This window comes from Labrus bergylta, chromosome 13 (assembly GCF_963930695.1).
Source record: "Labrus bergylta chromosome 13, fLabBer1.1, whole genome shotgun sequence".
Lineage (NCBI taxonomy): Eukaryota > Metazoa > Chordata > Actinopteri > Labriformes > Labridae > Labrus > Labrus bergylta.
This window is the reverse complement of record NC_089207.1, coordinates 18,207,466-18,224,667: the sequence shown is the minus strand read 5'-3', so window position 1 is coordinate 18,224,667 and position 17,202 is coordinate 18,207,466. Positions and strand designations below refer to the sequence as shown.

General features: G+C 39.7%; 1 protein-coding gene across 1 annotated transcript in view; it reads left to right on the top strand.

The window, feature by feature from the left end:
- Positions 1-17,202, top strand: part of glsb (glutaminase b) — a 38,086-nt gene that overhangs the window by 17,551 nt on the left and 3,333 nt on the right. Inside the window, exons 8-17 of the mRNA XM_065961908.1 lie at positions 922-954; positions 2,019-2,077; positions 3,140-3,206; positions 3,497-3,547; positions 3,858-4,034; positions 5,642-5,773; positions 6,503-6,595; positions 14,653-14,714; positions 15,548-15,624; positions 16,467-16,530. Of these exons, the coding sequence (XP_065817980.1) occupies positions 922-954; positions 2,019-2,077; positions 3,140-3,206; positions 3,497-3,547; positions 3,858-4,034; positions 5,642-5,773; positions 6,503-6,595; positions 14,653-14,714; positions 15,548-15,624; positions 16,467-16,530 (815 nt within the window). The remainder of the gene's footprint in view (positions 1-921; positions 955-2,018; positions 2,078-3,139; positions 3,207-3,496; positions 3,548-3,857; positions 4,035-5,641; positions 5,774-6,502; positions 6,596-14,652; positions 14,715-15,547; positions 15,625-16,466; positions 16,531-17,202) is intronic.

Below are 17,202 nucleotides of genomic sequence, written 5' to 3'. Positions count from 1 at the left end.
CTTTCTCTCTGTTTCTCCTCCAATCAGCTCTCTAGTAAACCCATTTAGTGACTCTTTAACCTCTCCATCTGTGTCACTTATACTCTTACCTTTTTTATTAGAACTTTTTAAATGTAAAGTTAAAGAATTCAAAGCATAAATGTTCAGTAATTCTTAACTGATGCTATAGCACTTTTAAAGTGCATGCATGTGTGTCCATTTTACTGCTGTGTGTTTTTATTTTTTGTGGGAAAAGCAGCATCAATGATCCATAAAGCTAAAAGCTGTGAAGTTTATCCTGAGAGGAAGACCTTTCCTCCCTTTTTCCCTCTCTCCCCTCTGTTTGTCTGACAGGCTGTTAGCACAGATGACACATGTTGACACGCAGCAGACACACACCTTCACACACTCACACACACACACACGCACGCACACACGCACACACACACCTGCATTATGGTAACCCATAATACAAACTCACCTGCATACACCCACATCTATGTGCAGTCATATATTGTAAAGAAACTGAATGTAGACTCATACACACAATCAGGGCTACTTTCATTTAGACATGTTTATTAAACTGTTAAGACTTGAAATAATGTTGAATTATTTTAAATTTTTGAGTTACTGGCTAAGCTCAGATAACGTCTACTAAATCTCCCTTTTTAACTCAAAACGACTTCCCCCTCTGTGCCTACTATAGGTAGCCAATCATATTAATATCTTGTATCTTCTTGTATAATTCCTGGCAGAGCTCATGTAATTTTTTACATCTTAATTGTACTCAAATCTTTCATATCTGCTAATTCTGTAGTTCTAATTCCTCAGCAGTAGCGTTATCATTTCAGTTTGATCTTTTCTGATGCTGTTCTTGTCCTCTGTAATGAGTCTCAGGTAATGCTCTGTTCTAACCTCTTCTTTTTCCTGCTATCTCCACAGCAAGGTGCAAGCAACGCAGAGAAATTTGACTATGTAAGTATAACAAGTCCGACCTGGACTCAAACTTACTCAGTTCACTTTCATGTTCTTAGCGAGGGTGATATTTGATCGACATCTTGTATTTGTAGAACATTATCTTAGGGCTTTCACATTGTGCACGATTGTTTCTTACCCTGCCTGAGCACAAAGCTCCCCATCCCCTCCTGGTCTGCGGTCACATTAGTCATATACATCCGATACAATAGTTGGTAGCACATTGTTGGTTTGCCAATCTGCCAAGAAGCGGAAAGAAGAAGTAGAAACCATGGCAACCACTTGCAAACTTAGAAACATCCCCAGTTAGCAGGATGGACTGTTTATTTCTGAGACGCCAACAACGAGCCTCTTCCTACTTCTGCTGCGCGTATAGGACAGTTTTTGAAGTGAATTTCGTCGTATAGTGGTCCACTTCCTTGTTTGAGCATGGTCAAGCGGACTCGGGCACACTACCTGAGTACGGTACGCTCCTGCAGCCACATGTCCGATGTGTCCTTGGGCAAGACACTTAACCCCGATTTGCTTCCTCTGCTTCGACGGGTATAAATGTGTGTGAATTGGATTAGTTAATACTGATGATGTGACCTGTTGTGAAAAGGGCTTTGAGAAGTCAGAAGACTAGATAAGCGTTATAGAAGCTCAAGTCAATTGACCATTTAAATAAAAAAGTCATCATACAATGACACTTTTTTTTTTAAATGTTTAGTTTTGGGCTTTGAATTGAATGCCTTTGTTAAAGAGAGGACAGTGGATAGAGTAAGAAATCGGTAGAGAGAGCGAGTGGGGAACAACAGGAAGGAGCCACAGGTTGGATCCGAACCCGGGACGCCTGAATGGAGGACTACAGCCCCCACACATGGGCCACGTGCACTAACCACTAGGCTACCTGCAGCCCAAATACAATGACACTTTAAAGTTATTATAGAATTGTGACACTGCTATTGTGACCCTAGAAATGCTATTAAGCCAAACGTTTACGATGGACAGGCCACTACCTCTCAGAGTTTAACCTTGTACCCTATCGTTCATTTTGTTCCTTAAAATACTTGCTTTCCCTCCAGGTCATGAACTTTCTGAAAGAAATGGCCGGACACGAGTATGTGGGTTTCAGCAACGCCACGTAAGTATCTCTGCATCATGAGTTATGTTTTCTAGATCTCTTGTTTCACTCACCAGAGGAGCACACACAAATAACAGAGGACCAGCTACACTCGTTGACATCTGCTAGCTATTAAACCTGTAAAACTATTTTCTTTACGCTGGGAAGCATCTGAACATCTTTATTAGATTATAAGATAAAGAAGGCTTTAAAGGTTTTAAACTAATCAAGGCTTTAAACTTAAATCAAGGCGTCAGACAAAATGAATATCTCTGTCAATATGACCGGCTGATAAGATGACACTTTAGCTTTGTGCTCGTACCCCTCAAGCTCACGACTCATCGGATTATCTTATACCATTCACTACATCTGACCAGTAAAAAGGTTAACAAAGATTTTTTTTAAAAAAGATGATCTTACATGTTGGCTTAGTTGTACTTGTTTTCTTTTAATGCCTTGTAATTGGATATATGTTTTAAAAAGCATTTCTTTATGACCATGCAATTAAAACATGCATGATTCTATGTTTATTACACTGAAGGACTCTTGATGGTCTAAGCAGTTTTGTGTAAAGAAGAAGGAAGCATATTCTGGTTTTGGCAGCAGCGGGTGACCCAAATCATCAGCACATTGGCAGAAATCTCATGTTATGGTTACTCTGGTTGCCAAAGATTGCGATGTGAATTGGTGTTTAAACACACGGGACCTTTCCCCCAGTTTAACTGCAGTAAGGAAATGCAGGATTTATTTGTATGATTGAGGTAGCCCAACTTTCTCTGGGCTGGGTGACGGAATCCGTGCTGTAAAGGTCACCGTCATGTGCATGATATATGATGACACAACATGCTAACAGTGTGTGTGGAAAAAGAGCAGACGCAGGGGCTCATGTTGCAGAATCATCACATGTTAGCAGGAGAGATCAGATTGTACTGAACGCGCGAGGGGCGGGCTGAAGGAATTTCATCACACCAGTGACAACACACACACACATACACACAGACACACCCTTACACACACAAACACACAAAGTGCAAATATTTCCTTCCTCTATGTAATGGGCATGCTTTGTTCTTTGTGTTTCAGATTCCAGTCAGAGCGTGAGTCAGGGGACAGGAACTTCGCCATCGGCTACTACCTGAAAGAGAAAAAGGTTCGACCTTCGATCAGTCATTTCTGCTTTTGTTTTCTGCAGAGTCTCTGTTTGTTTCCCTGCTCTGAAAAAGTGAAAAGCACTAACTGTGAGGATGGGTGGAGTTCACATTTGCTAGAGAAGCAGACTTTATAACATCTACTTATTAAAAGCAGAGCTTCCTTAGTAGACATAAAAAAAAAGTGCTGGTCTCTTCCTTCTCTGAAAATGTAGCAACATGAAACCGTACAGCAGATGATAAAATGTTCATCTCTGACCCCTGCTTGTTCTGAACTCTCTTTTCTCTGCAGTGTTTCCCAGAGGGAACCGACATGACATCCATACTGGACTTCTACTTTCAAGTGAGTGTAGCTCTGATTTCCTTTCTCAGTATCGGGTATCAGCGCTTACTTTAGCATTAATGACATGTTCTGCCTTCACATTTTCTGCTGCTCTTCCTACTATGTTGGGAATGTCAGTGATCTGATTTCTTCTTCATAACTTAAACGGCGTATCCTTCTCTTTCTGTCAAGCTCCCTCGCCATGTTTTCTTCTTTATAAGCTTTAAATAGCGTTGTCAATAGAGACAGTCGGGTGGCAATTTAATGAATTTACACCGAGTGGCCAGAAAGGAGAAACGATACAGACTGTCCTCTGTTTGAACCCCCCCAGCTTTGCTCCATCGAGGTGACCTGCGAGAGCGCCAGTGTCATGGCCGCCACCTTGGCTAACGGCGGTATCTGCCCGATCACGGGTGAGCGCGTGCTGAGCCCCGAGGCGGTGAGGAACACCTTGAGTCTGATGCACTCCTGCGGCATGTACGACTTCTCGGGACAGTTTGCTTTCCATGTAAGTAAACAGGATCACAGAAAGACAAGCACGAGCCATGCTAGAGTAAGAGGGAGGCAGTTTATGCATTCATCTCTTGTTTTAGCTATACGTTGTTTTAATGATGCAATAGCTCTTCATGCGACGTAGTCGTGAGCTACATACCTGACTCACCCTGAACCTTATCACGTGTTAACCCTTTCAGATGAAGCGTTTTGATGCAAGGTTGAAAGAAGCAGCTTCTAATGACTGCATTGATGTTGATTGATTTATGATTACACACTGCTACATGTGGCTTTGTAAGGCCACACTTACTTGTATGCCGTTAATTTAGATATTCCTTGACTCCAGTTGCATCTTTTCTTTTAATATTATGTCAGTTAAACTGATCAATTATTTTTATTATTAGTTTGATATTAACCCACAGGTAATAATCACAGATAATTTTGAGCATTTGGAGCATTTGGTGGTTAAAAACAACAGCTAATAACTTTCACAACAAGACTCTAACTAGACTCTTTTCCTCTGTCGCTCCCGGTGGTGGAATGAACTTCCAAACTCCATTCGATCTGCAGAGTCCATTTGCAGCTGAAGAAAAAAAGCTGAAGACCCAGCTCTTAATGAACACCTACGACCTTAATGATATTGATTATGATGATATTTAGGAGGGTTTTGATGCTGATTAGAACTCTCAAGAGCAGCAGTCTATGTTGTTGTTTATGACTATATATAAACAAACAAAAAGGCCAGATATAAAGCTGTTCGTTTGGACACACTGATGTTGTTTCCTCCTATAGATCTTTGCTTGTGTTGTACTTGCTCTCTGATGTATGTCGCTTTGGATAAAAGCATCTGCTAAGTGAATTATAGAATTGTAGTTTATATGTAAATGTTACGAGGAAAGCAGAAGAACCAAAGTCTGAGGATTATCTGGTCCATTGAGGTTCTTCCTCTGTGACCAGTATGTGAATAATAAGAAATATAGGGAAGGATTAATCTCCATATTGAAAAACAGATGTAAGTGGCATCATGTATGCTTTTCATTAAGAGACTAAACACCTAAGCCTCTGCACCTTAATGGTATTCTGTCATGTCGTTTTGTCAGAGCAGAGGTGTTTGTTGTGAGTAAATCGCAGATTCTAATTAGAAAAATGCAGCGAAATGTGGGATGTGTGAAATAATCTTCTGCATTTTAATTATTTGTTATAAACCACATATGGTCTAGTTAGTTTCAAAAGCACCACTGATAGAGTAATTTTTTTTGCATTATGGAAGCCGTTAACACAATTTGGTACGGCTGAAGTACGGCTCTGGTACTTTGAATTGCCTTGTTGCTGTATAAATAAACTTCCTTGCCTTGGTATGAAACCTGATAATGTGCTTTTTTGTTAAATGTATAACAAAAAGGGAAATGCTCATTGAAGAGAAGAATCTAAGTTATCCCTACATCTACACTTTGCAGTCATTCTTCAGTTTATCACAGGACAGACTTGGATGGATTTCTCTAATAATGAACACTGAAGAAGTCTCTTTGCTGAATTTCCAGCCCTGTGTTGTTGCCATGCTTTTACTGCAGATCCACCCAGCTGATCCTCTGTTACGTAACCCGTCTGTTGTCTCTGTTGTAGGTCGGTCTGCCAGCCAAGTCTGGAGTTGCAGGAGGGATCCTGCTGGTTGTACCCAACGTGATGGGTATTATGTGCTGGTCACCTCCACTGGACAAGCTTGGCAACTCAGTCAGAGGAATACAGTTCTGCACGGTATGTAGGCTGCAGGACCGGTGTCATAGATCAATGCATGCACGCTAGAAATTAGTGCAAAAATTCTTAATATAATACTTTTTTAAACATCCCAGAGCAGAGAAGTTATTTTGTTGTTAAGATGATTTGACAGAGAAATGTCGAACAACTTCAGGGACATTTAGCAGAGCACTAATTAGACTCAGGAACCTTGTTAAAACTTCCATTAAGATCTTAAAATGCATTGTTTCTATCCATACTGGTTAAAGTGGTTAAAGTGTAGTTATCAATCAGATATTAGCATTTGAGTTGCTTTCTAATCCGGTCGCTTAAAATCTAGACTTGCTTTACGCTGTCCGACATTCCTAATGGAAACACAATATCATAAACACGCAAGTGTCCGATGGAAACAAGGTGAACTCTCTGGCATTGTGCAACAGTGTCCTTGAGGTGCCTGTTCAGCTTGGCTAACACTCTTTTACTCAGACTGATTCTGTGTGATCAGTCAGTAATGCTTGATTAATGATTACCTAGAGGCCAGACCAGGAGACCAAGCTCTGACCGTATGACAGGGTGCATGAATCTCTGCACATCTCTTCAAAGGGAAAGCTCATGAGCTTTACAAAAAATGTGTTTACTGCTGAAATCATTGGCTTTTCGACTTCTAATAATAATCACAATAATAAATTGAATAGTACAGGGTAAATGTATTCTTCTGATGTATTCATCTGACCACCTTTTTCATTTCAGGATCTGGTGGAGCATTTCAACTTCCACAACTATGACAACCTGAGGCACTTTGCCAAGAAGCACGACCCCCGCAGAGAAGGAGGGGACCAGAGGGTAAGGACACATGACATCATGTTGTGACAACACAACCATCCAAAACAGCACCCTCATCAGACACACTGACCATGACACCTTCTCTCGCTGAATGTGGGCGATGCTGAGGTTACTGAGTTCAAACTGAGCCGCTCTTAGAATTCTCCAGACGCTGTTTTCTAGCTGTTTGATCATCCTGCACATACACTACGTCTAAAGCAAAAACATATATTTTGGATTGTTTGTGTTAATTCTTTCTACCACTATTTTTTTATGCACTGTCAGTTTCTTTTCTTCTTGTTTGATCTCTTTTATGAGTGTGAATATTGTTTACTTTGTACGCTGAATAAGAAGCAAAGAGAAGCCAAATGAACTGAACTGATATGCAAAAAAAGAAAAAAAACATTTTATGGAGTCCCAAAAAAAACTAGAACCAAAAAACAATGTGTTCAGACCAAACGATAAGGGAATAGAAGGCGGCATACAGATGCAATTTTATGCTTTAACCTTGATTTCCATTGTATTGAAAATCTCCTCACATCCCAATGTTGCATCAGAAATGGTCCATTAAAAACAAGTTCACATTAAAGCTGTTGCAGGTCTTTTCTTGCAGACAGACATGAACAAAGCAAGAATTTTTACATCTTAAAAAAATATGCATCATTCTGCCACTATCTCAGCATCCTCCCCTCCAGTTAATTGGGATAAATCTCAGGATTAGCTGAGGGTTGGCTTGTTTGTGAAACTGCAACTCACAGGAAACGGATGAACGAAGTGCTCCACAGCTTTATTCTGTGATGGTGCCAGGAGGATGGATATTGTAACAAATGCAAACAGTCACGCACTGAGCAACCTGAGGAAAATAATATTTGCTTTTGGTCTGAACACAGCCACACTTGCACATCCACAAACACTCACACACTGACACACACAGAAGGAGCAAGACTAATTTGTTATTCGTGTCGATTGAAACAGCTGCAAACCTTCGGACCCATGGATTATGAGAGTCTCCAACAAGAGCTAGCTCTGAAAGCCCCTCTTTGGAAAAAGGTGTCCTCCACTGAGTCGCACCAGGACTGCTCCACCACTGTAGTCTATAGGATGGACACTGTCGCCAAGTGAAATATTAGGAGGAGACCTACCTGTACGCCCCCCTGCCCTCACTTCCACCTCAACTGATCTCTCTCCCCACCCCCCTCAAAACACCACCATCAGCTTCCCTCACCCTCAAATATTTATACAGAAATTATGAAGAGGATTATTTATTGTTTATGGAGTGTGAGTGTTACTGTTCGGATGGACTGGGAAACTTCTGTTTTTATTTGTGACGGAAATATCTCCAGCTTTTTTTTTTCTTCTTTTTTTTTTTAAATCTGATATCCAAATGAGCTCGTAGCCTCGTTCTGTTTGTTGCTTTACTTTGTGCAGGATTTGGTGTTCAGCGTAGAGGTGCTGCTATGGTTTCTTTATACCTTCCTTTAGTGCAGAATCCTCTAAAAAGCTAAGAGTTGATTTGATATTTAATTGCATTTTAAGTAACAACCATGAAAACAGCATGAATGTGTTTGTATGATTGGATCCTCTGTTGAGCCACTTCTTAGAATCACAGTCTTTAAAAGTACATTCAGACTCCTTATCAGAGATGATTACTTACTGTAGCTCACATTAAAGCCTCAGACGCCTGTGACGTTAGCACATGACACATGATACATGGATAAACAGGATACATGCATCAGAACAGAGGATGGAAATGGCAGTATTTACATTTTTGTTGAAAAGGAGGGGAGTCGAAGGAGAATGTTGTTGACACATGAGTTAGCTGTGAATAACTAGGCTGGAGTGCAGCAGTGTTACGTCAAACATGACCTAGTTTCTAATTTAAAAACAAGAGCTGTGTCTTCTGAAGGGATTTTAATAATGTAGTAGTAGTTTGCTTTTTCAATCTTAGTTCAAACCTAAAACCGAACATTTATAGAAGTTGACATCATGATAGTGTGAAGCTTCTCAGCCTTCTGAGTCTGAAAACAATGGGCTGGTTTGAAACTTTTAGCTTTTGAACCTTTTTTATTGCTTTTTTTATGTAAAAGTAGGACATTTTTTAATGCACCTGTGCAATCTTTCTGTAGTTTTTTAAGCTCTGACAGACTGTACACTCTCCTAGAGATGTCTGTGGTAGGAAAAGGCAGATCATTATAATTTGAGCTGAGTGGGAACCTCCTCTTGAAGGCACTTTGCATGCAACATGAGTTGCAGGAGATTTTAAAGGGTGTTTGTGATTTTTGTGCTGCACGATTACTGCAGATATTCTAGAAATTATAGGGCGAAGTGAAATATCTAAATCACTTAAGCTGCAATCATTTTCATAGAAGTCGAATGTGCACCAAACAGTGCTGCAGAGACACCCCGGCCTACAGGTCTTGTTCTTTAGATTCAGGTAAATTGTTTGTTTGGCACTGGCCCAAACAAAGTGATGCAAGAAGATCATTCCCACTGGAATATTGCCTTATTATATCCCTCAAAATAATTTGAATATGATTTGTATTCCATTCCATGCAGCCCTATCTTTGACTGTCAGTGTGAACAGTCAATAAACACTTGAATAAAGTATCAGTAGTGCCTTCTCTGTACCTGCAAAAACAGACTTTAACTGTAGTCGTGAGAACTTTTGGACCTTTATTCAGAGTGAAGGCTGAGAATCATTTTGCGCTATGCTGACTTCAACACAGACTGCTCATTAAACAGAACTACAGCTCAAACTTTAAACTGTCAGTATTCGTGCCTGGATCACAGCTGGTGCACATTTTTTTTTCTGAAGGAATGATGATGTGTTGATAAAAGGTTTGCTATTCTGAAATGTTCAAAAGAGAGTTGAGAATACAGAAAACAGGCTTACCTTGAGGCTCTGTTTGTCTATGTTTCATCACTCTGAGCTGCTGTTGAATTCAGATTGGAAAAGGTGTGTGTGTGTGTGTGTGTGTCAGGGGGGCTTGTTATGCCATCTAGCTTAGCAAATATACTCTGTACGACGTCAGCGAGGGATAGTGTGCGTTCATACCTGTAACCGTCAGGTGAAGCCCCTCTCGGTCGGTATGGTTGGACCAGTCCTCACACACTCATTGACTTGTCAGCTGTAAACAGGTGACGTCTGCAGGCTTTAATCTGCGGGGTCGACTGGGCTGCATTCCAAAAAACATTGCTGTATGTTTACCATCTCTAGTTCAAATAAGATGTCTAGAAATGAAGCAGAGCTTTGTACATGTGCTTTGAAGTTCTGATAGATATAAGGAATGGTTTAAAGCTTTAGAGGATGCAGAGAGCAGGTAGAGCTGGGTGTTTGACTGAATAAGTCCTGACTAAAAGTAGGAGTCAGGACCATGTTGGTGCATCCTTTGATTACATCCAATCCCTGTAGAGTATTCTATCTGTAAATAATTCTGCTCCAAGGCCGACGGCAGGATGACGCATTAAACGAAGAAAACAACTGATAGTATGGCACAGTATCAAACCTCACAACATGTTATTGGACTAAAAAAACAAAACAATATATTTTTATCTTCATCGAGACTTAAAGAGGTCAAAATGTTTATGTTGTTTTTTTCTCATTCAGACAAATAAAGTTGGGAAGCTTAATATGAAACACAAAAACATTACTACTTCGCTTAAAAAAAATAAAAATAAACAGCGTTTAACCTTTTAGGAAAAAGAAAGCTTTGATTCTTTAAATAAATCTATCACTAAAGTCAGTGACACATCCAGCTCTGGCCGCAGAGGAAGGTGCATTCTTTTATTCATTTCTATATCGTCGATGCTGCAGAATAAAATGTGTTTTCGAATGTAATTTTCGAAGTAAGATACCTCTAGTCTACTGATGCTACAGTATGCAAACACCCATATGATTCAGTATTGTGTGTAAAGTTCTCAGTGTTACTCCCTCGGTGATGTTGTATCCATATACATATTTAACTGTTCTTCTAAATGTACATAGGCAGGTGTATATAGCGTTGCGCTGTGTGTCTGGATGTGGGTGATAATCCTCAGCAGCAGCACAGCAGAGGGTGTTGAATATTTCCCTTCAGACGTTCCCGTTCATGATATCGTCTCCTCCAAGAACTAGAAACGTTGCACATGACTGTGAAGTCAGCTGATGCCTTAGATGTCACTCTCCTGCGCCTGTAGTGAATCTCTGTGTTATTTAATCATGTCCAAGACTGTATGAGCCATGTGGGGTGTGGGCACCGGGTTTGACATGAGCTCAATGTGACGGCTGCTAAGCCAATAATATTCCGTTATTCATTTGTCATGTCATGTAAAGGTATTTCTCTCGTCTTTATTTTTTTTATTTCATGGACTGTTCTTAGTGTGTTTTATCTTTTTTTTTTTTTTAAGTTTCTTTTCATTATTGTGTGGAGGTACGACGTATTCAAAAGCCTCTGTCATCATGAATGTTGGTTTGTAGAATAAACCCATCTCCTCAGCGCTCCTTCAGTCTTTTCTAAAGTTTAAAACAAGCTGATTTGGACCTGCTGGATCTCTGTGCTTTCTGCTGACCGTGTTTCAGTCGACTTTCTTAGAAAGAGACGAGCATCAGCCTCAGACAGTGCTTCTGCTTTTTGAAGTTATAATCCTTAAGATTGTCATTAATATAAAATTCCAGACACACAATAATATCCACAATAATCTGCTACGATCGTCAGATGTATTTGAAATCATCAGCTGCCTCTATTTTAAAGTTGGCATTGCCAGTTGTGGAGTCACCCATACCTTTGCTTGATTTGTGCTCGAGGGAATTTCAAGACTCCTTTTTAATGAAGGAGAATAAGAAAGGACCAGAGCCTTGACTTACATTTTGAACCCAAACTTTTAAATATAAACATGACTGTTATTGCAGCAGCAGCTTCAGCAGAGTTTTTGGCTGCATTTGGAGACTCACACAAATTATTTCTAAATCTCCTAACTGAGCCCTCAAACTTTATAAAGAAGCCTTTCTGAGGCATTTTGGTGAACTTATGTTTGCTATTAAACTCACACAGACTTTTAAAAAGGAATGGGGTGGCCTCTGCAAAAAAGTAGTTCACAAAGTGATGTAATGCAGAGGAACAGGAACCACCTGTAACCAAAGGTGGATTCAGGATTATACCTTCAAATGTAGAAACACAGAAGATCCTAAATGTGGTCGATTGTTGCTCAGGATGGGGATCCATCAGAGCAGTGATGATATATTCCTCTAAGTGAGTCATGGAGGCAAATACTTGATTCAGATACTTGATAGTTTAAACGAGTTGCTCTCCTCTCAGGTCTGGTCTCATCCTTACTTTTCCAGATCAGAAACTTTCTCTGAACCTCGAGTGAATCACTCTTTCATTTCTGACCATGTGCAAGCGTTGTGTTTGCTGCTCTGACATCATTCCTCCCTCACAGGCATCAAAAAACATGAACTAAAGTTACTGCATGTTTTTAAGACTGGACCAGATCCACACTGTGACCAATCAGGGTCGATTATCTGATCTGATGAATAATCAGCGTAATGGCTCTTTGTATCAAGGTGAATGATCTATACTACTTGAAGTTTTGTAATTAGCACTTACTCTGTTCAATCAAACGGATACTGCGGGGCTTTTGAATGCTGTTACCAGGTTCTTAGGGGTTATGTAATGTTTCATAATGCTCTTTTTTTTTTTTTGTTGCTTTAAGAATTTTCCTCCTCCCTCTTGCATGTTTTATTTTTGTATGATTTCATGAACATGTTGTCGATTCCATGTAATCATGATGTTGTAAACTCCCCTTCCACATGTCATTATATTTGTTGATGTGTGTCTTAAACACATTTTACTCTGAATATTTTAAAATTGAATATAAATTCATCATTTATTATCACTCCCATTGCGATGTGGTGATCTTGGAATTGGATGTCTTTGCCATGAAACTGGATTTGAATTTAGAAACCAATATTTAAAATCTGAGAAGATTATTCTCTGGAGTTGAAGTCAAATTAAAAAGTTTTAAGAAAAGATTAGTTTTATGGGTTGTTTAATCCCAAATGCTTTAATTCAAAATGTTCCCAAACACAGCCACACGGGATGAAGTCACACAGTTCCAAGGTCATGGCTTTTTCTCTGTTTTCTTTTCAGTCACTCGATTGTTGTTCTGTATGTAAACATCTCCATAACTCTCATGATTTGTCCTCCTGTCTGCCTGGAGGAAACAGGTGTGACCTGCTCTTCCTTCACTGTTCACAGCAAATAGTTCAGGGCAGACATGACAGTGAAAGTGGTGTAATTTTTTTAAGCATGTGTCCCTTGTTTGAAAATTAAATAAAGCAATGTTAACGGATTTCTCTGTCCCCATCACTGTTTTTTTTTTGTTTGTTTTTTTTGGGCTTTTTAATGTCTTTATTTTAGATAGTGGGCAGAGTCAAAAATCAGGGAGCGATAGTGGGGCAATGACATGCAGGAAAGAAGCCACAGGTCAGATTCAATCCCGTGCGCGCACTAACTACTAGGCTACTGGTGCCCTGTCTCAATGTTTCCAAACTGACTGATTGTGTTCTGTTTGCCTAAAACATCACAGACATACATAGTTAGAAGAGGAGCCTTCTGCATACATTTTTACAAAAAAAAAAAAAAAAAAAGCTTTGTCGTGGAAAAATCACAGATCACAAAACATTAAAACGTATATCCTCGATTGAATGAGAGTTTATTGTGAAAGTCTTCAGGGAATGTCGGGTTGTTTATGCACCGAACAGATCGCTCATTCTCACCCGTCATGTTACATAACACGGCAAACGACAAACTCTTCCAGTTTTGCAGTATTTTGCAGTTTCAACAACAAGACGTCAACATGTTTTTGTCTCTTTAAAAATGACACCTTTCAAACCTCTATTATAAATCTTTTAAAGAGCAGAGAGTAACGAGTAACACTTAGAACTGTTCTCATTTATATCTTTTAAATCTTGAGTACTTCATGATGGGTGTTTGTTTTGCTGCGAGTACTGAAGTGTTTATATTTCTTACTAAGGATGCTAAGAGCTTTGCATATATATACACACTTTTTACATATTTTTGTTCACATGCAGGTTTGTTACTGCGTTTTGTTTTTTTTTTCCCCAACGTTAAACCTAGCTTGTCTGCCCTTGTTGGGTGAAAACATTTAGTGTTTCCTTGCATATCGAACCGTAGAATAGCGTCACACTGTCATTGGTAAATGCATTCGTCAGGACACCAGCCTGTATAGTTAGTCAGACACAGGTTAGTATCTGTCCTCATGTCATCACGTCTCCAGTGTTTCTTTGTTTTCAACTGCTCAGAGTTTTGCTTGTAGGAAATGATTCATTGCTGTTGGATGGTAAGTGTGAACTGATGCAGGGCTCTCTGTGTGTTTGTGATAATAAGCCGTGTTTCTCTGTGTTGGAGTCTTGTTCTAATTGGGTAGACATAGTTGTGTGTGGTGTGGTTGTCATCTGAAGGAATTCTGTTTCACAATTGAAACATTATACATGTATAACATAGAAGTCTGACTTCATCACCATGAAAAAAAACAAAAACTAACAACTAACAATTTCTCCTTATTGTATCATTCCCCTCTTAGCGCTATAACTCTATTGTTGTCTATAGACTTATAGTGATGCTTTAATTGCTGCAACGCTGTAGTTTAAAAAAAACAAAACAAATGTGTAGCAAGCAGAAAACTGAAAATAGTCCCAAACAATGCAAACACATGTTTTCTCCTGTTTGAGTTATCGTGACCAAACACACCAGTGTCTGTGCTGCTGTTTTGGGAAATGACCTTTAACCTCAGACGGTGTCTTCAGTGGAAACAAACATGTTTGGGACTGTTTGATAGACCGAGTCTGACAGTATTAAGAGACTGACTAACACATGTTGGCTTTGTGTTTTTTCTTGGGATGATCACATTGTATCCCTCCAGTCTAAATATTGTATTTATATTTCACTCTGATGTTGATATAAAAACAAAGGGCTGAAACTGAATTCCGCTCAGTGTTGATGTAAAATTAAAGCGAAATGTTCAAGTCTGAGGTCCCTCTGCAAATATTCTCTCTTCCTGTGTGTATCTGTCTGCAGGTCAAATCTGTGATCAACCTGCTGTTTGCTGCCTACACAGGAGACGTGTCAGCAATGAGGAGGTAAGCGGCTCACACTCAACGTCTCTTCTTTACTTTTACTAACACATATCGTCGATGTTTGGCTTTTTCCCTGTGTGTGTTTGTGTTATTCTTTATTTTCTGATGCTCACAAAGATGTAAATGTGGCGATAATCCTATCAAGAGACACAAATCGCCTCTCCCGTACTTTTCCCATTGAGTTTTTGTTGTAAACTCATGTCTTATTTTATTCTTTATGCCCTCACATAGGAGCATACTGTAAAATAATAACATCATTCTGTATTGAAGAAGGATTTAAACAAATGTTTGAGACCATTAACCATCAACTCAGAATGAAACAGGGTTGTTGTCTATTAGACTTCTTTTGCAAATTGTGGGATTTACCCCCCTGGTGGCCATTAGCAATACTGCAGGATGTATGCACTTCAGCAATATACATTAAGTAATTACTTCTTGTACAGTCTATGAAACAGACTTGTGTTAAATCCAGTATTGTTCACATTCATGTTTACAAGCTTGCAGTCTTCTTCTTTGCTGGTAAAATGCAGCCTGACTTTGAGTATTACTGCCCCCTGTAGGTCAACAGGGTTCACTGGTTCATCCTTCTGAGCGTGTGTAAGACGACTAACATAAATAAAAAGCTCCATTTTCATCTTAAAGGTCTATACTTTCACAGGTCCTTAAAAAGAGTTGTGCAGTCAAGAATTTTAAATTGATTATCATAGAAAACTCGACTTTGTTTGATATTAAAGTGCCAGGGTGCGTCTCTCTTATCCAACTCTTAGCTGTTAAAATTGAGAATAAAATGTTTTAAAGGTTGCAGTTAATGACTCTTAAATCAACTTAATGTGCAGGTTCGCTCTGTCATCCGTCGACATGGAGCAGAGAGACTACGACTCCAGGACGGCTCTCCATGTTGCATCAGCTGAAGGTAACACGCAGTCTTACGTTAACTCCTTCATCTCTGTTATTTTCGTACAGTGCATGACAATGTTATTATTACAAGACTATACTGAGACTAAACACTGATGCTGCTTGTAGACATGGTTATATATAGACATGTATATCTGTCTGTTTAGAAAAGTGGACGCTTTTATCTCTGTGCAACAACTTTGAAGCTCCCTGACGATATTTACATTGCAAATGAATTGTCCTCATATTCAAAGCCAGCCCTAAAAGTTAGAAAGCTTCTCTAGGAAGGAAGTTGTGCAGCCACGACAGAAATTAGTTTGATTCTCGTCTGTCCAGAAAGAAAGATTTATTTCAGTTTTCTTTAGCCTTTGTGTGATAGGACAGTGGATAGAGTAGGTAATCAGGGAGATAGAGAGAGTGGGGAGTGACATGCAAAAAAAGGAGCCGCAGGTGGGACTGGAGCCCGAGCTGGAGGACCAGAGCCTCCATAACTCAACTGTAACTGTAGGAAATGAGATCTGAAGCAGTCATCAAGACACAGAAGATACACAAAGGATCACAACCACCCTGAGCCAGAGACGGAAACAGTTCAGACACACAGCACAGAAAAGTGCATTAAGTCAAATAAAGTGCTGTGCAGGAGGTCAAATAAATTAAAATGAATAATCAAGCTATAATAGATACTATGAATGAGGCCTAACCACTAGGCCATCTGCCACCTGTCCACATACTTTTATTTTCAACATGTTAGTGGTCATTAGGTACATGAAGTATAGAGGGGAGTAGGACTATATATCTATCTTATTAAGTTATATTTAAATAGTTATCCTTTTTCACTTAGTAAGTTGTTTGTGCTTTCAGGACACACTGAGGTGGTGCGCTTCCTCCTGGAGGCCTGCAAGGTGAACCCCGTCCCCAGAGACAGGTGAGTCTAGATTCATGAACAATGACTCAAGCAGTGGTGTAGGGCAGAGAACACGGAGTATTCCTACTTATGTTTCCATCTCAAAAGGGTATACACACTGCTGAATCCTCTCTGATTCACACCATTGATTGATTGAAAATATTCAGTAGTATGCTGCAATTTGTTTTCCTTGGATGGTGAAGGGATGACCCTCCGTACTCTGTTTCTAATTGGCTAATTTTGTCAGGAAGGGGGGGAGATTGGGACGCAGATGGGGACCCAGGGGTGTCTCAAAGTTATCCCAGAAGGATAACCACAAAATCACGATAGATAGATAGATAGATAGATAGATAGATAGATAGATTGAGAAGGGGGGAAAAAACAACAAAACTGTATAAAGCCACAACAGACTTCCTAACCTAAATAACGCACTGAAAATGATTAACTAAACCACTGCTGCCAAGGACACCCAGAAAACATGAAACAAAAACCAAAGGCTGCCCGGGAGACCTTTGATAACACAAAAGACTGGAGTTGCAACAAAACTATCCAGCACCCCAAGTTATACACTGGGAGGCAGGCAATGGAAATCTAATACTCAAAGTTCTTAGTTGGTGTTTTTAGATACAATCAAACAATTCAGGAAACCGCAGTTCAAACCGGCCACTACACCCTCTCCCTACCCACTACCCC